Consider the following 20,268-nt stretch of genomic DNA (forward strand, 5'->3'; position numbering starts at 1 on the left):
GGGGCCGGAGAAAGGAGCCAGACCACGGGGAGGAGACCCGCGCACACACTCCACTGCGCTAAAGTGTGGCTAAATTGAAAAGCAGCTTGCAAACGTATCCAATGTGACTGGCTCTGTTACACTGTCAGCTTTTAAGCAGGTGAGGGAAATTAGAGCCGTGACCTCATGATGTACGGCGAGGAGAGGAGCGCTATAGAAGTGCTTTTGCCTTTTGCAGAGGAGGGAGGGGAGGGAAGATGTTATGGGTAGACACAGTAAGAAGAGCTACTGTACCGTCTAAAGTCTGTTGCAGTTAAATTAACACGTAACCGAGTGTGGTGGGCAGCGGCAGCTTGGAAGAGTTGGAGCGAAGGAGTGCACACCAGAACATGCAGAACTGCCACATCAGCATCTCAGGATCTTTGCGTCAGGTTTTAACTCTCTTATCTACGTTTACACTTGACTTCCTGGTAAAATAAAGGCAAAAAAATCCCCAAAAACCCCAAAACACAAGTCTGAAAAGTCTTTAGTTTTTTCTTACACTTCCCGAACATGTTCTTATCATCTTAAAGTCCCATTTTGAAGTGATCTGCTGCCAGAGAACACAAGTGAATCTGAACAAAGGCCAGGGAAAGGGAAGGAAGAACAGCTTTCACATCTAAAATTACAGAAAACGTACAGATCAGATAGTAGCTTTAAATATTCACAGTGATAATGTCTAATCGCTCAGTCGTCCACGTCTGATCCAGAGTAAAAGCTGAAGTTAAATCTGTCAATTGGACAAAAAGTTGTAGGAGTGAAGACGTTTCACTGCTCATCCAAGCCGCTTCTTCAGTTCTGGTCACGTTGCTGGTGGACACTGCCTCATCAGAACTGAAGAAGTGGTACCAAGACATACCAAGACATAACAGGGTTTAGGAACGTAACAGCTATTTACAATTGTCTGAGTTGTGTGTGTGTGTGTGTGTGTGTGTGTGTGTGTGTGTGTGTGTGTGTGTGTACCTCTGTGTGACATGTCCGTGGTTTTGGAGGGGGGTAAGGTGAAGATGGGAGAGGAGAGTGCTGGTACTTGTCATTCGTAAGTGAGAAAGGAAGGCATGGAGAAAAAAATAAATAAAATAAAATAATTGATAAAAAAAATAAAATAAACAAAAATATAATATAAAAAATATAATATAAAAAACATTAAAAAAAAATAATAAAAAATAAAACATAAAATTAACAACAACAACAACAACAACAACAATTATTATTATTATTATTATTATTATTATTATTATTATACAAATAAACAATGTCATGGCATGTCTTGGCACGTCTTGGTATGTCTTATCACCACTTGTCACTATTGTATATGTAGGGTCACTATGTATGTATGTTTTGCATTAAATAATAATTTTAAAAAAAAGAACTGAAGAAGCAGCTTGGATGAGCAGCGAAACGCCTTCACTCCTACAACTTCTTGTCCAGTTGACAGATTTACTTCATCTTTTACTTCACAGTGATAAGTTTATAAGAGAGTTTAACAACTTCCAGAGGCCAGTCAGGGTAAAGCTTACAACAAATACCCTGCTAACAGGATTAGTTCTTGGTTGACGGTTCATATATTTTTATGTCTTAAGCCTGTTAGACTGAATCAACTCCTACTTTCATTTATATTATTTATGCACTTTTATTAACATCTGCACTCCATTGTGTTAACAGTCATATTGAGTAAATTTCAGCTCTGTAAGATCAATAAAGTTCTGTCTTATGTTATATATTTGAACTAGAAAGCTAAAGCAAACAACCACGCACCGCAGTCGACACCCACTGTAGAAGATTAAAAACCCATATATTTACATACTATTATTACTGTAATAAAGTCGATCAAATTTTGCACTTTTTTCCCGCCGAACTTGTAAACAACAAATCCGCTTTAAAGTTGTCAAGTTCTCCAAATGCCACCGCAACTTCTTTGTCCCTGTCACAGAAGAAAAACAGCATGCTACCCATAATCAGCGGTACATAACGCTCTTATAGGGTTGATATTTTTAATTAGAATGCTAGACTGAGCGAGCCAGTGGGCAGAAAGGATGGAGATGGAAAGTTATGTTGCTTTTAAAATAAGCTATTACATCTTGACAGCGGCGACCAGCTTCCTGAAGTTAATAAATGAGTGCTATTCACTTCCTGCAGCGATGTTGTGGTTTATTCCCCCATTAGGAGGCAGTGGTCCACCCCGTTCCAATCATTCTTTAATTAGAAGTGTTGTTATTTGGCTTGTCACTGGAGTAATACCTCGTGACAGCATCAACATGGCAGGCTGCAATCTCATATTCATTGACGGGGGGGGCTTTGGCGCTGCCTGTATACTTTATCTATCCTCTAGGAACCATTGGAGGATTGGGTCTTACCAGTTTACACACGGAGAGCTACGGAGAGTGACGGCTGCTTAAGTATGCTGCAACATGCTAAGTGTTTTTATTGTAGAAGGGGTGCTGATGACTCCCCCAGATTGCCTGAGAAATCCACCATGAGTCACTAAATGTTTACACAGGAATAAGGAGGCTATAAAGTGGCACAGACTGTCTCAGCAGGCAGCCCTCCTCATACGCGCTGACATCCATCACTCTATATTTGGAGCTGGGAAAATATCACTCACAAGATTGGGAGCGTGTTTTCAGGCTGAGTAAAAATCGCTCGTCTTTCCTGTTCCTTTTCCAATATAACAAATAGTTTCCTACCTTTCAGTAATTGCGATGCGGTTAACCAATATACAAACAATAAGCTATATTTAAAAACTGAAGGATAAACACATCAGCGTAGTGACGGGTGCGTGCGGCGTCGCTGGCTGTGCGGTCCGAGCCGGAGACACTTGGAACAACAGTTGCTCAGTCGTCACGGCACTTCTCAACTCAAAAATGGGAGGATTGGTTTCAGTTGTGTTGCTGTGTCCTTAGGCAAGACACTTCGCCACTGCGCCAAGTGTTAAGGGCGTGTGCGAGAGCGATTGGCGGAGGTCGGAGGAGCCGGTGACGCAGATTGGCAGCTGTACTTCGGTCAGTCGTATTGGTACTAGACATGGGGACGATTTTGAAATTTTGCGATGCGATTATCACGAGAAAATAATTGCGGTTAACGATTATATCACGATAATGATTGAAGTTGCTGACGGTTTAAAAAAAAGTTATAGATATGATTATAATTTTAATGTTAGGAATAAGCTCCATTTTGTATAATTGTACTTAGTGTTATCAGTGAAAACAGCTATGATTTAGCAGGGAACATTATGAATAAACAGAGCCCTTGACAGAAATTTGGGGCCCGGGACAAGAAGACTCGCAATTCTGTGTCCCTAAAACCCTGGGGCCTGGGACAACAGACCACTTTGTTCACCCCATTGACTCCATGGCGATTATCTTTGTTGGTGATTATATAAAATGTCCCACGAACGATTATTGTGTCCTCTTTTTATCACGATAAACGATACTATTGTTAATCGTCCCATCCCTAGCGAGTACAAGGAGTGAACGAATACTGACTCATCCAGTGCTCCGAGAGTGCAAAGACATTATTACTTTTTCTTTATCACTCAATTGATAAAAAATGGTAAATCAAATCCAAATGCGTTTGTGTAAAAACCCGCTTGTCTTGCAATAAATTTGTCCCGACTTCACTCGCTTCAGAAATAAAAATTACAGAACGAATTGAGCAAGAAGCATACAATTTTCCGTGAGTTCATTTTTCTTTATCCGGCTAAAATAATGATTAAAAAAGAGAAATATGCAGGTCTACTGGAATTGAAAGGTTGATAAGGCAAATGCGTATTTTCATTTCCAAAATAACGATGGTAGTACTTCGTCGTGCAGCTTAGACGTTTCCTGGGTTGCTGTAATCCAGGCTCAGCACGTCTACTGTAGTTAACTTTACAATAGACGCCCTTAATGAACACGTTTTAGTCGTTAACAATTACCTTTTAATGAAGTGTTTCTCTCTCGCTTAGCAACATATAGCAAAACATTACCTGAGACGTTTCCTCTTCCCCCCTGTGTTACAGCCTGCGATATACAATACACAAGTAAAGCATGCTCCTATAGTACTCGAGTGGAATAACAAGCTGAAGTAGCAAGGATACAAGGTGACAACAGGGTACTAGACTACCACCACGGACAGCTCTGGAAACATTGAACTTTAATGAGATTAGTGACTCAGGGAGGGCTGCAGGAAGGAGACAACCCAGCAGGCACTACTACAGTTGGCAGCTTGAAAATACAGATTTATGAACTCCATTAAACCGCATTTCTTTCACTTTATTGGGGCCTGCAGCATTTGCCCGCCGTGGAAAAAGCCTCCAAAAATAATCTCTGCCAGATAAATTGGTAACAGCCTGCCTATATACTTGCATTACGCTTCCTGAATTGTGGCACAAAAGGGAAGTTAGACAGTTTGACCACTCCGCTGCGCTGGTACACTTGTGACTCAGTGTTAAAGGGATGAGGAAAACTAGCTTGCGCGGTTGTTGGAGCAGGTGGCCTTCTTAGACTGGCATCGGCGCGGTGGCAGTGTGAAGTTGGCGTGTACTACTAGCCAGACTTTCAATCTGTCCACTTGAAAACTCCCCAGTAATGTTGGAAAGTACCATGGGCCCTGCGGGGGGTGGGTGCCAGTTCCATGTTCCTGATGGGAGGGAGGAGGAGTAGAGCCTTCACCTTATGCATATTTGGATTACTATCAGAGTAGTGGTAGTTTACGTAGCGTTATTGGGGATGTAGGCGGAGACAAGATTACTTTTTTCCTTTTTTTTTACTGGAGGAGACCCATGTAATCATCTAACAGTGTATTGAGGTTTTAATACCAGTAGTGATGTCTTGTAGTTCCTGGCCTGCACAGCTCCTTCTGTCTATGTGCCAAACTAACTACACTTTAAAGACCTTATTAAAGCTGGACTGTCCAAATGGCGCCCTGGCTGTGGTTACAACATAATCAGTGTGTGTTTGTACGTACGCGTGTGTATTACTTTTTGTACTAAAGTAAAATTAACGACACAGAACAAGCGTGGAGCAACTGTTACCTGATGGAAGTTTCATTAGAGGCTAGTTTCCGAGCTAAAGATAAACATTTTAGCACGTATACAGTGTTCGTTTTTGAGTGAGTAAACAGTACTAGGAGAAACTAAGGTGTACTGCAAGTTACTTTTTATAGTAACCACCTGGGATTGTAAAAACTGGACAGTGTAGTGATCGGTGACATCGTTACAATTCTCCATCTGTCTCTGGAAAAAGGACTCGTGCATTTTAAAATCCCATTAATTTTGCGACTTGTGCCAGCGTTAACCCGCCCACACAGTCACTGCAGGTATATACTGTAGTAAATGACCTGCCCCGCTGGCAATCTGCCGCTTGTGTGGCTGCTTTGTCCAGATGTAGACGCCGTACCATTTGACCCCTCACCTGAGCTCTCACGCTGCCGGAATGTGTGACTAACGTCTTCTAGAGCCACTGGTAACACTAGAAGCCACATGTTTTATCCATCCTCTCCAGCTGGCACTACAAAAACATTTCCCCGCACAGTTAACCCAAAATACTGTGTCACCCACCATGTAGTACATATTTATTCAGAATGCCCACAAGCAAGAGGTAGGAAGTAATCGATTTGCAATGCAGTCCTGCTGATCAGTTACGATTCTTGCTGGTGAAATAGTTGCCAGATCTTCTCTATGGAGGAGCTGCCCCCTGTTGGGAGTAGCATAGAAAGCTACAGAGTTTTGCCCCAGGATTGAATAAGTAATAGTCTCACACAAGGAGATTATTCCGTGTGTCCCCCAGAATCCCACGGGAGCTTCGACTGTCTGCATGTCTGGACTTTGCACCCGCTAACAACCTGTCAGCAAGACACACAGCCACTGATGACTTCATACAAGCGCATCGATACAGGCCGTCTCGTCCAACAGAAACAGAACTGTGCAGAGCTCTGGAGTAGTGTTATGGCACGGGTCAACACATCTCTGCACACGGCTGGACAATGTGGAAAAGAGTTTCACGAAATTCATCAAGGCATATTTCCCGTGCAATACAAACACCGCCTCAGATATAGATGATTTTATGCCTTTCAAATGTGCTATTATTTCTTTCTTAAGCATGAATTGGCAGCATCGCTTTTGTCAGTCTGCGTCAGGACAACTGTGGCTACAATACAATTTAACACCACTGAGTATGAACTGAACGAATGTTTGGGAGTTACTATACATTCAAGGCATTATTACTATTCATAAATATTGACTGTTGACAATTTAACACCAAATTTTACGCAGTTTATTTGAAGTTTTGATTTTATTTTGATTTTACACTCATTTCAAAACACGACTTCTCAGTAAGAATTAACTCATGTCCCTCGTGGTCGTCATGGCCTCACGGTGACCGGCAGTCTCCCAACGCCAAGGTCAGGTGTGTCCGCGCCGACGTTCCACACTACCTGTCTGACAGCACGCGCACGGACGCATGAGCCACAGCGACTACTCTTATTGAAAATCAATGGCAATCTTTCAGGGTCAGAGACAAGACATATTTGAACAACAGCCTCACTCAATAGAGCAGGGTCAGGTTTTATGCCGGTTTTCACACAGGTAAACACTGTCACATATTATACAAAGGTGCTAAAAGTCCAAAAACATTTTCTTTCAAACAGTGTATCCAAGTTTTAGCACGAGTTTCCTTCCTGCTTTCGTAAAGGAATAGCCCGAGGTTGTTGAAAGCTGATAGGCCCCCTCGTCCCTATTTACTGCTCCGTGCGTTTACAGATCTCAGTTGCCTCCTTAATCCAATTCTTTATTGTCGTCTATCTCAATTTTTAGTGGACCTGGGATACAGTTCTGGAAAAAAGTAGCAAGGGAATACCATCAAAACCTGTGTAAATCAGCTGCCAAGGCACGTCACTGCAACATCACCCTTCCAACTTCGATGTGAATCAGCAGATATTTGCAGATATTTAAGACATAACTGCATCAGGCAATAATATGGCTTATGTTTACAATTTAGCACAAGCAACATTACCTCCCGCATTTCATTTCACACCTTTGCTTCTAGTGTGACAGGCTGTTGCTGTGTTATTTTGGATTCACTGTGGCAGCGCCGCTAAAATATGAAAATAATGATGTTCCCGATGTTAAAGACCTGGAACTTTTCACAAATTATGAATCCAAAAACAATCTGGTCTGTTTGTCCTCAGATAATTACCCAAAACACCCACGGCACCAGGCACTGCAGAAAGAATTGTTTTAACATTTGGTCTATGATTCGGATCCCGTATGACATTTGAATCTATTTACATTATTGAACAATATGTAGAGATAGACAAACAAATGATGACCTATTGATTAAGTCCAAGACGAGGCTCCGTAATCCAATTTACAGCGAACGCACCTGGTCTTTGAGGTTAACCACTGGCTTTTGGTGGTGATTACCTTTGGACAAATGTAATAAACATCAGTTAGCCCAAAGAAAATGTAGGGCAACTATGATTAGCATTGATCTGAAATAGGTTTTATGCTGCGTATGGCACAATCACGTTATTTTATCTGTGCTTTGGACTGGCACTGGACTCATGTGGTCCTCGTGTGTTATTTGTGAGATGCAAAATATGTGAAAAGAACTTAAATTTGTTTATAGAGTCAAGAATCAAGGTTTTATTGTTGAAAAAAATGGAAATAATATTATTAGGATTGTTCAACTTTCAGTAAGTATAATATAATTTTCATTTTGGTTATAAATAAAACAAAAATGGAAATGTTCCGAAAAGAGTACGGATTAATATTAATAAAAAGTATATAAAAAAGTTATAATCTCTCAAAAAACAACATTAGCATTAGGTCTACTTCAATACATCCTTTTTGCAGCATGGATATTGTGCTAACCAATACTGCAATATCAATATTTGGAGTATATGGTGAAGTACTTGCCTAGGATTCAGAAAATGGTAGTGTGGTCTGCAGGTGGATTAGCCAATCAGGGGCATGCATTGTCCAAAAAAATAAAATAAAAAAATATCATAAGGGCTGAAAAACTGTTAATCTGAAGTGAGAGGATTTAGATTTTATTTGTAAATCATAGGTGATCAATGAGATTCTTCAGACCAGACCAGAAAAAATACAGAGATTCAAACAGAGAGTCATTCCATATTTGCCAGGAAAGTGAAGTCCTAATTTATAGAAAAACCCTAACTAAAATGCGCTTAGATATCTTCTGTCCAGGCGAGATTTCATGGTTTCTTTTGATCCTTTTTTTTCCAGCTAAAGACATGTTCCTCCCTCGGTGCACTTCAGCAGTCAGTCACCTTGATTAACTGCATTTAAAGACCCTTTCAAGTGCAGGGGTCAGCTCAGCCATTTAAGAAATCAAAATTGCTTTTTGGAGAGCTCTCGGTCCACTGGGGCACTAGCTATTCACTTCATGTTTTTCCGCCCCTTTCCACTTGGTCTCGCATGTGTTTGTGTTTTGAGAGGAATGTAAGGAGACACGGCCTTGCTCCGGGTTCAGTCCTACAGCGTGGTCTCGTACCATCGCTAACACACACACACAGCCCTATAGACCAGATTAAATGGAAGTGAATTTTGTAGTTCTAGGCTGTGCCTCCGATCAATGTCTTTGAGAAAGCTTTGAGCGCAGTAATTGAATCATCTGGCCACAGTTATCAGCCACTGTTAGACTATCGTAGTGCGGCTAATTGAATTTGAAGGTGTGTGGTTTTAGCTGCACATAAGGCTCAGGCAAAGGCTAACTCTTTTCCTTTGTTATAAAATAATCCCCCAGCTCTCCTCGATTGTACCCACACACCTCTTTGTGCTAACTAAGATCTTTTAATCATTCGGTTCGACAACACATTCGCCCAACTATAGTCAACAACTTAATCAACTTACTGATAATGCATTTTCTAGCCTTGAGTGAAGATTAGTTTTCTATTATAACAAAGTAATTGGGAGTGCTCACTGTTAAGGGGCGGAGAGGTGAGCGCTCCTGCCTCACTGTGGAGATTGGGGGTGTGATCCTTGGGCCGCAATCACTTTTGTTGAGTTGCAAGTTCTAACTTTGGTTCTCTTTAATTATTAAGTTGTGAAAAATGAATTACATCTGGTAAATTGGTCAATGTTGTTTGTATTGACTGAGGTGGTGTGTATGTGTTTGTGTTCTGCTCTGTGGCTGCACCAGGCTGTCAATGCCTCGTCTCATCAGATCTCAGGAGCAAAGAAAAGGTTGAACCCGGTTAGTTTTTAGATGGGACACCGCTGGGGATAGCGTGGTGCCACAGTGGGGCAGCTGCGGCTCTGGTGAAAACTGTTGTTGTTGTTGTGTTCTTAGGCACGGCACTTCTCCTACGTTGCCTGATATGAATGTGGTGTGTGTGTGTGTGCGTGTGTGTGTGTGTGTGTGTGCGTGTATGTGTCTGTTTTACCGTTATTATTCCTGGCTGTGACCACTAAAATATTGTAATTGGTTTCAAAAATGCATAATTAATGTGATTGAATATCTGAACAGTGACATTTGTTCAGCTGACAGAACATTAAGAAAACTATTGGTAACTACTTCAATACTTACCAGTACAAACAGTAGTAAGTACTACAGAAAGTACCAGTAATTACCAGTACAAACAGTAGTAACTACTACAGAAAGTACCAGTACTGACTAGTGCAACTACCACAATGTCTCCCTTTAAAATACAGTCCGGTCTCACTGTTAACTACTTCAATACTTACCAGTACAAACAATAGTAAGTACTATGGAAAGTACCAGTAATTACCGGTACAAACAGCAGTAAGTACCACGAAAAATACCAGTAATTACTAGTGGAACTACCATAATGTCTCGATTTAAAATACAGTCTAGCCTCACTGGTAACTACTACGGTAACTACCAGTACAAACAGCAGTAAGTACTACAGAACGTACCAGTACTTACTAGTGCAACTACCATAATATCTTGATTTAAAATACAGTCCGGTCTCACTGTTAACTAACTACCAGTACTTACTAGTGCAACTACCATAAATTCAAACTACTGCCAGTTTCTATTTAACACCTTCGGGTTGTTGGTTGATTCCATGTGTGACAAGTGATGTTTAATGACTTCTCTTTAAGGTGCGTTTAAGTGGATACACACAAACCAAGCAGCGTGTTTCAATATTTGATGCTCTCCACCTTAAGTATATGAGCGGCACAAGCAGCTGTTGCAGGGCGTGCCGTCTGCCTGCTCCCGCCTCTGTATGTGAGGAGGTGACAGCCTGAGCCCCTTGTGCACAGTGCCTGAGGCTGCACAACAGGGAAATTGCATTGTGATCTGCCCTCCTGTGTGTGTTGTGTTATACAGCGGACTATTGTGTCTGGCATTTGCATCAGGCCCGTGAAATCCAACCCTCTGGCTTTATATGCAGCTGATGAGACAACAGTGAGACTTGAAGCTTATCGGTTGCCACGTTACAGCGAGATCGCCTTTATTATGCCAGTCTTCAAAGCTGCACCATTTCATTTCTTATTGAAAAAGTGTATACTATAACTCTACCTGTTTGGGGTGCTGATGTGATATGTGACTTCAAAGTGCGGATAGGGATGCATACCGATCAGAGGGAGCTATACGACCACTGACAGGTGAAATGAACCTCATAGATTCATCACAGCATCTGTTGTGGGGAGGGTGCTGTCGCTGTTTATTAAGCAGTGAGTTTAGACTTCAAAGTTGGTGTTTTTTGCAGCAGAAAAGGAAGCATAAGGATTTGAGTTTAACTGATGGATAGATGATTGGGTCAAACCATCGCCAAAGTGCAGATTTTGATGGGACTGAACACAGAAAGCGGCATTCAGGTGAAGCCAGGGAGTAAAAAAAAACAAAACAATGGACATGTTTTTGAGAATATGTATGAACGAGGTCTGGCGAAACCATTTTGTGTCTTTATACACAATGAATACGCACTTTGCTACTTTTCCTCACACTATACCTGCCGTGTAACGTTTTGTAAATTGTATTTGTGTATAAAGGAACATTGTGATATGAGGAGAGAATAGTGGAGAAAGTCGGCATCTATCTATCTATGGTCAACTTGGTCTAGATCACATGTGTCAAACTCAAGGCCCGTGGGTCAAATCCGGCCCGCCACGTCATTTTATGTGGCCCGCGACAAAGTAAATTAAAAGGTATGACTATCTTAAAATGTCAGTTTATCAGGAGATACACAGTTAAACAGCCATTTTTTCATGTCTATGCAAATCCATATGCAATTTTGTAACTTGAATAAGTAATAAATATAGAAACAAATAGATAGATTAAAACGTAGTGACATTTATCTTACAGTTACATCTGGCCCTTTGAGAGCAACCATTTTGTTGATGTGGCCCTCGGTGAAAATGAGTTTGACACCCCTGGTCTAGATCTTCTGTTTCTGATGGAAAGGAGGTCACTAGAAATCAAAACCTAATCCAAAAGATAAACCACAGTACCTCTGATACCACAAAAAGTCAGTGGATTTGAATATTTCTGATTATTAATCTTCTATAGAGCTGCATCTAACGATTATTTTATAAGTCAATATTTTTCAACTAACAAACTCTTATTCATATATAGTTTTTAAAAAGAGATTAGGAAAAAATGCTGTCTGCCTTTGGAGAAAATATGATATAAACACTGTATTATAACTACTCTTTAATTAGCTTTAATAAAGACTGACTAATGAACAGATAGTTAATTCAGACTTGGTACTTGATTTAAGGACTTGAGGTCAGGAGTTACAGTGTTCATTAAGAAGTTATTAAGCCTGAGTCATTTTTAATAAACTATTTAAGGGTATTTAATGTATATTCCTTATGCAGTGCTGGAACGTAACAAAGTAAAAGTAGTAATGTACTGTATTTTATTTTCGCTTCACTACATTTGAGAGCAGTAGCTGTACTTTCTACTCTAGTACATTTTTGAACAGGACTGAAAAGTAAAAGTATAAAGTATTTTTATTACTGTTTGACACCTGTTTAAAAGGTTGAGGGTTTTATTAAAAGTAAAAACAGATTGATTTGTTTCTGTTCAACAAACTTCAGCACAAATCTTTATCAAAATCAATACATTAGAAGCCTCATAAGACTTTATTTTTTTAGTCTTTATGTACATTTTTAAACAGGTACTTTAATAATTTCACTTAAATAGATTTTTTTATGTGATACTTTTACTTTTATTGAGTATTTTTTTTTGCTCTGGCATATGTACTTTTACTTAAATAACAACATTGAGCACTTATGTTCCATTTTGATTTCATCAGTTAGTCATGATTAATACAATTAGTCAGTACAGCTCTGACCTTTTACTTCCATAGTATCCACCAGAGTAAATACTTATAAATGACCTGTGCATCTTATTATTCCTGTGTTTAACTGGTATCTGGGTAAAACAAACCAACCTGATGACTATGTGTGTGACTTAGAAGCCGACTGTGTGTGCGTACGTATCTTTTACCCTGCACTTGCCTGCGGATCGCTCCTGTGTGTATCCATCATTATGTGTGGTGAAAGAGAGGAGCAGACAGGGCCACGCTCAAGAGTCCCAGGGGTGCACGACCTTGTCCCAACATCTCCAGCAGGGACCGCCACATAATACCACCGCCATCACCGGGCCGGCACATAGACTTCTCTTTTCAAAGCCCAGGTGCAGGCGATTGTTTTGTCCCATCACAACAGCGGGAGACATTGATTGGTCCCTGGCCTGTATTAAAAAGGACATCTTAACTTGGGAGAGGAAAAAGAACGCAAGAAGAACAGGTCGCGGCAGTGCTCATATTAAAAATGTTTTCTTTTTTTGTTCGTTTTTTTTGTAAACCCCATTTGGATTCTGACAAATTTAGTATTGCGACTTAGGGTCAAGACTCTCCAGCACAGTGTGTGGAACAAGGTAATCACAATCTGCAGAAAGTGTGTTTTTGTAAAAAGAAACACCATTATTAATAGAAGAAAGTGCTGCACATAGTCCTTTTAAAATAATATTAAAACTAAAACAATAGACTAGACGTTTTTGTCAGATTTGTGATCATTTTGTCCTGGAACTGCGTGATATTTTTGCGGCTGTATTTAACAGTGATCAGTTTGAAATATTGCTATAACTTTGAATGTCAAAAATGTTCCAGTCTTGGCAGAGGCAGTTTTGTTGTAAAGAAATAAGCACTTTTTACATTCTTTGGTTCAACCCTGGCAAGGACTTCATAATACAACAGCAATGCCATGTTCTTAAGAGCTCATATGGGATCACTGTCAAGTCTTTTCAGTCCTTTTGAGTGTTTGATTGAGCACCCTGTAAAAATGTAACAGACTGACCATAACAAGGCGGTATTCAGGTGAAGCCAGGGAGGAAAAAAAAGACAAAAACAACAAGCATGTTCCTGAGAATACGCACGAACACGACGAGTACTTTTTATTTTTCTTTATACACAATGAATATGCACGTTCCTACTTGTACTCTCATTGTGCCTGACTCACAAAAAATGTCCCTTTTCAATGTGTTAAAGTGAATTTTAAAAGTTTCCAGAATTTGGGATTATGATGTTTTGTAAATTGGATTTGAGATTGACACATGAGAAACTTGGCATCTATCTATTTGTGCTAAACTTGGTCCAGATTTTCTGTTATAGATTTAAAGCTGCACTGGGAAACGTTTTAGTTGACACTGTGAGCGGGAAAACTGACTCGTACTCGGGCTGCAGGAGGAGGGCTCGTGTCCATGGAAATCTTGTTCGTTTGGTTATAATATTCCACAAAGTATGGCTTAAAGTGAATCTGTCTCCATGGAGAAAGTTGTAAAGTATGGGTTTAACTATCTGTTTCTATGCAATCTCGCAGCTGATGAGCCACCTCCAGAAAGTTACTTGGTGTTACTTCAAATAAAGCTTTAAAAGACAAGGTTAATTCTATCTTTACGAAGCCAAATTAACCTTCACGAAGCAAAACAAACTATAAGCACTATAGTTCTTACGTGCTCACTCCTCCATGCGAGCAGAAGTAATCTCCTTTATTATAACCCTGTGTCTTGTGTGTCCTTACAGAGAAGCCCATGGCGCAGGGTCCTCCGGGCGGAGTCATCGGGGTCCTGGGAGGGGTGGTGGCCATCGGTCTCATCATTGGAGTGGGGGTGACTGTTTTCATGGTCCATCGACGACAGCAGAAGACTCGTACTGAGACAGATAATGACCTGTGAGTACCCACCTCAGTCACTCAGCTGTGAGCTTAGCTGTGCTCTGCTGTCAGCCCACCAGACAGAGCACGGGGAAAGGACAAAGCACTCTGCAGGCACACGGAGGAGGGCTTCAGCACATCAGGAGAGGCCATTTTCACTATTTCTACTCTATACAACTGACTGATGCTTCACATTGTTGAAATAAGTTCTTCAAATGTTGCAGTGAAGCCTGTAAATACTGATAAAAAGCATTTGCATACAATCAGAAAGAGAGTGGTATTCAACACTGTATATATTGTGGCCATGACATTAGTTTATTAAGAAGAATAACCCCTTGAGATGAAGAAAAGGAGATTTCGAGGATCTGTTGGCCTACTAAGTATATGCTACAGCAGTAACACTTTTTCCATGTGTTTTTAGTTGAGCTAGCTTATACAAAAATAGCTGTGCACATACTTTTGGTGACTAAAAAAATGATTGGAAATAGTTTTCTTCAAAATAGCTCAGATAAATGAGGCATCAAACTGTAGATTCCAAAATCCTACTGTCACCATTCTCCAGAAATCCAGGCAATTTAGCTGCGCCTGCGATCCAGAGGCCATGACAGTGTGAGCTCTGCCAACTGCTGCCTATATGCAGAGAACAGAAGCTCCACACACACTGCTGAAATGACAAGCTACACATTATTGTATGTACCTCATTTTATATGAATCTGATAAAAGTCTATACCATCTGCTTGTGGAATTAGACACGTTTGCGGCAGAGGCAGTATTCAGGTTGGTACAGATAATTGGCTCTGACAGCAGACCTCTGGTTGCCAGGGTTTCATGAGGCATTTGGCTTGAGTGAGAACAGCTCATCCCCATGGGAATGAAGCTCCAGCCTGGCAACCCTGTCCTCTGGAGGACCACCAAACATCTGAGGGGTCTGAGGAAGCCTGGCTTTGACTGGCCTGTGCTGTAATCAACTGATGAGATTACAATACTTCATTTAGAAACAGCCCTTTATTTTGATTTGAAATTTGAAATAGTGATGGAACCTTTCTGCCAAACTGCTCTCTTTCCCAAACATAAAAAGAACTGGTTTAGTCCTGAACACCAAGTGTAGGGAACACAGGGTACATGTACTACATGCACTACATGGCCCGATTGTCGAATGAAACCATGTTGCTTAGAAACAATCACATTTCTCCAGTGGGGGTGGAGCTATGCCCCTGACCACTAGTCATTATGTTACACATCCAGATGTAATGGTGGTGCTCAGATGGGAGCCCTCAGTACAGTGCTCCAGCTCTCAGGAATGCTTTTCAAGACAAATGAGTGGCGCACAGTGGTAGCTCCCTCCCCCCTCTGTCTGTCTGTTCTCCCTGCGCTCTAATCTCTCTCTCTTTCACTCTGCTGCTGTCTCTCCCTCAGCACTGCTGTGGCTGCTGTGGCTGATAGTTGTGTGACACAGGCTCCAGAGAAGCCCGAGTCCCCCACCAGGAAAGTAGAGCGCCCTGACCCCTGTGTGACCCCCGCTGACCCCTGTGCTCCTGGATCCATACTGTTACCTGCATGTAACGGCGGCGTGCAAGTCACCTATGTCAGCACGCCGCTGTGAGCGCACAGAGCCGGAGATATTCAGACCTGTCTGTCAAAAGGACAATCACATCATACAAATGCAAAAACTAAACTAAGATGTCATTTTATTGTGCAGTACTGTGCAAAATACTCTGACCCGACTTAAGCTTCATATCACATAAATCACAGAAGCATTTGCAGTCCACTGGTCTCACAAAAATACAGTGCCCAGACCTGGACTAAACTTCAAAATGTTGTGTATTATGTACCTCTAAATATTTCAGATTTTTGGAGTAAACATTTGTACAGTACTGCCACCTGCACTTTCGATTGCACTGTGCCAAAACATATGAAATCACTGTTAATCAAGTCTTTATGACATAACTCGATATCAGATCCTAATGTGTGTATTGTTATTGGATCAGCATATCAATTTTTTAAATCAGTGGGAAGGCCAGAGCTCATAACGGCTTTGTTTTCCCAAGCAGCTCTAATGATAATGTCTTGTTGTAGGGACCACATAGTGCAGCCTCTGTCCTCTGGCTTGTTCTCTCTCCCTCCCTCTGTGTGCACAATTATTGTCACATATGCATGAAAAGAGCTGTCGTCTTAATGTGCTTTTGGCATGTTGTAAAAATATTCAAATGATTTTCTGTTCATTTGTCATGTTTAGTGTCTTATTTTTGTTTTATAAAGTGTGATTTTATGAGCGCTTTTATTGTGAATGCGCGTGTTGTTGTTGAAAGTGATATCGGTTGCGTTTTCTGTGTGTGAAAGCAGAAGGGAGACGGTTTAATTCTGCATGCTGATGAGGCGTTAATCAGGCTTGGGCATTTGATAACATGACTGAGTGCACCGCCAGTCACGCCCGTGTTTGCCCTCACACTGCAACACATGATGTGACTCAAAATTGGTCAATCCTCATAAATCACATGCTCTTTAGAGGCAGCACTGGCACAAGTACTACTCATTATCAAAATAGATGGTCGGTGTCAAAAGCAATGTTTTCAGAATAATGTGTTCATCGCTCCATCTTGTGTCCAACTCTGATGTATGACCTCCAAAATGGCGTAAAGCTGCCAATCTCTGCGCCGGTTTCTCCGCAAAATAAATTCACTGTGTCAAGTTCACGACATGCAGCTGCTGTTGACACCGTCGGAAAAATGGGGTGGTGTAATTCACTCCGACGTCAGACTTCTTGGATTGATTTGCCACAATATACGACAGAATTGCCGCATGTTAGAACGTAAAGACAACGGAAACTACCGCTGTCGGAAAAAGCGTTTCAGTGCGTGTCAGTTTCGCACAAATGGAGAACGGAGTAGAGTCCAGCGACTGTGTACAAATAAGACTCTTACTGCTTAGCGTCAAAGTGGAGGAAATTATTTATCAGGCATTTATGCTGCAGATAGAGAGATTTACATTCACGAGCTTGTAAAAAATGTGTTTCCGTGTCTGTACACAGTCAGCATTGTGCAACTGCATGAAAATGATTTTGACTACAGTGCTGGAAAGTAACTAAATACATGTACTGAAAATGCATACACTACACTACTACATCTGAGTATTCTTTTCAGTTGGTGGTATTCAGAGTACAGTAACATAAGCTCAAAGGAAGAGCCTTGCAGTATTTGATCACACGTTTTAAAGGTCAAACCGCACGGCATTAGTGAGAAAAAAGACAACACTACTCGTTTGAAGAGTGCGTGTGCTTTTTTTTCTTCTCTAGTCAGTGATAAATACATGCGTGACAAAGTATACAACAAACACAACGCTGTCTTTAATCCTAAATGATATTCTTATTATTATACTATATGTACACACTATATTTTAAATGAAAGTATCTGCCTGTACTCTCTAATTGAATAGGTCACAGTCAGTTTTCTGTAACTAAATTCAAAATATTATTCCCAATACTGCAAACATGAGATGTCAAAAAACATAATTTAAAGAAAAAGCTGCTCAAGGACGTACATTGAAAAGCTTAAATACTGTGCAGAGATGTGTATGTGATTCTGTCTGGGCGTTTTATCGTTTTACTGTTGCTTTTATCTTGAAGCTGTAACCAAAATGGCTGTGTCCTGTCTGCTCCGTTCATGGACTTTTCACTGCGATGTCAGTTGAAATGATAAGTGTTGTTCATAGTTGCTTTCACATGTAAATGATGCTGATTAGTTTGTCTGTACTGAATGTTATTAATGTGGTACAGTCTATCACAGTCTCATTGTACAACCATTGCCCCGATAAGCAGCTGTGTCTTTAAAAATCAACACAAATGTACCAAAACCTCACTGTGTCCATAAAGGATTTTTATATAAAAGAAATGAACAACAAATATTAGTTGAAGTTTGGTTTCATTCAAGGTATTTGTATGAGAACAGTAACGAGGGCATAGCTCTTTCCAGATCATTGCTAAACACAACAGTAATTGTGACTTTAAGATTGAACCCACTTATCTCAAATGGTAATTAAAAATATCATTTGCATTTAAATTGCTAAATAAGATTGAGATCGACAAAAAAAATCAATGGAAGCGCTAAGGATCATCTTGAGTCGCACTTGTCATCTGCTTCTGAACGGGGAAGACTCTGAAAATACCCACATCACTGGCTGTGTTTAAAAGACAATCATGTACAGTTTCATCTACGAATGATACTTTTTGTGCTCATTTTTGCCCCGAATCTCCGGACACAGATTACACGTCTCACTTTGAGGATTAGCTGTGTTTTTCTCGTGCTATCCCCTGTTAAATCTTCCCTTAAGCCGCCTTCAACCTTTTGTATCCAGCCGAGTGAGAAGGGCGGGGGAGAAGGAGCGCGGTTCTTTAGGTGGAAGTAGAAAGAAAGAGAGGGAAAAAAAAAAAAAAACATGGAGGAGATGTGGATGCTGTGCAGCTGATGCGCTCTGTGCTCCCCAGCGGCTCGTGCGGCCTGTCAGCTTCCATTAGAGTCTATGTGTGACTGCGGACAACGCCCACACACAAGACTCTGCACACTGCCCTACTGCACACACAAGGATCTGCACACCGCCCTGCACCAGCACACGGGGAGAGGCACACGGGGAGGTCAGGCACGGCATGACCACAGCAAGGAGAGATTAAAATACAGCAAAATGAAGCATGAAAACAGCAAAAATATGTACAAAATTCAATAAAAAAAGGCTAATCGCTAAATTATTACAAATTGCGTGAAACATTCTGTTGATAATAATGCAGGGGATAAGGTAATAGTAGAATATAATGTCTAAAATATACCGTATAAGGACATTTGCTGACACATCCAGGTCGTAGAAACACCTGAGGACCCTTTTTTACATGGCGGTGCACAGGGGCAAACGCACACAAAATGAGAACATTCCACCCCCTAAACAAAGGACTGCACTTCTATGACTTTCACTGTGATATAATCTGGCCATTTTAGTCATCGTCTGCTCCAAAGGTTGTAGTTCGAATCCCGGTCCCGCTGTAAACGCTCTGATAGATGAATACAAGACACTTAACCCTCCTCGATCCCCGTGTCTGCGTGTACTGCTGCGTGAATGTGTGTGAATGAGTGAGTAGTTCCTTGATGTCGAGTGCTTTGAGTGCCTAGACAGAAGAAAAAAGAGCGCTATATAAATGTGGCTATTTACTATTAAATGAAACGTAGATAAATACCTTAAATGGTTACCTACTGCCCTATAACTCCAACGAAGAAGAAGATGCACCGTCTCATCGAGGGTCAAGCGTTTGATTTGATGAATATTTAATAAAAAGTACATGATTAAGTGAAGAATAAAGCTGATGTCCATAGTTCTTCTTGCCATATGTTAGTATCAGAGGAGCAAACGTGAACAGTCGAACTCTTTGTATTAGTGCAGCGGCATCTGGTGATTAATCTTCACTCATAAGGCTGCACCTCCACATCTGGCACGCTTAACAACGCTATTTTAAATTATTATTGTTATCATAAACATATACGACTGTTTGACGTTTGTTTCTCATCTCTGTTATAAAGTTAGTTCAGTGAATGAAGCAGGGCCATAAGCACAAGGCAGTATGTGTCGAGTGAGATATGAGGCTTCTCTTCTGTTAGGTCAGATACGATAAACTCTCTGAACATATGGGAAAGGCAGACAATTATCAGAACATGCTCTTTTCCTGATGTGATGTTCTGTGCAAAGCAATCATAGCTCCTCCTATGGGATCAGATAGGACTCAAACATGCAGACCCAGCCGGCTGAATGTAGAGCGTACATGAACATGCTTAACTGCTCAAGAAAATAAATGCCAACTCTATGCTCTGAGTGAGGAATCTTATCGGCCCAAATATGTCATTTCTAATTCTGCTACAGTTAGAAAATTACTGTACTGTACTACGCAATACCATTATGCAACTAAAGTGAAGCCTTTGCATATTATCTTTCATTTTGATTTGTGACTGGTCTTGCGATGTCATTATTTCTTCTGTTTTATAGTTTGCATGTTGGAAATAAATTCATTCATTCATATGCGCATAAGTTGACTGTACATTCTTACAACATGGCCATTGAAATCCCAATCAACGTCAGATATAACT

At 40.8% G+C, this 20,268-nt stretch overlaps 1 protein-coding gene across 1 annotated transcript in view; it reads left to right on the forward strand.

Annotated features, from left to right (window-relative positions):
• The first annotated feature begins 368 nt into the window (after window positions 1-368).
• Window positions 369-20,268, forward strand: part of LOC129456749 (uncharacterized) — a 37,752-nt gene continuing 17,852 nt past the window's right edge. The window contains exons 1-3 of the mRNA XM_055226181.1: window positions 369-410; window positions 2,922-3,033; window positions 14,020-14,167. Of these exons, the coding sequence (XP_055082156.1) occupies window positions 369-410; window positions 2,922-3,033; window positions 14,020-14,167 (302 nt within the window). The remainder of the gene's footprint in view (window positions 411-2,921; window positions 3,034-14,019; window positions 14,168-20,268) is intronic.

The sequence above is a fragment of the Periophthalmus magnuspinnatus genome, chromosome 13 (assembly GCF_009829125.3).
Source record: "Periophthalmus magnuspinnatus isolate fPerMag1 chromosome 13, fPerMag1.2.pri, whole genome shotgun sequence".
In the NCBI taxonomy this organism is placed as follows: domain Eukaryota; kingdom Metazoa; phylum Chordata; class Actinopteri; order Gobiiformes; family Gobiidae; genus Periophthalmus; species Periophthalmus magnuspinnatus.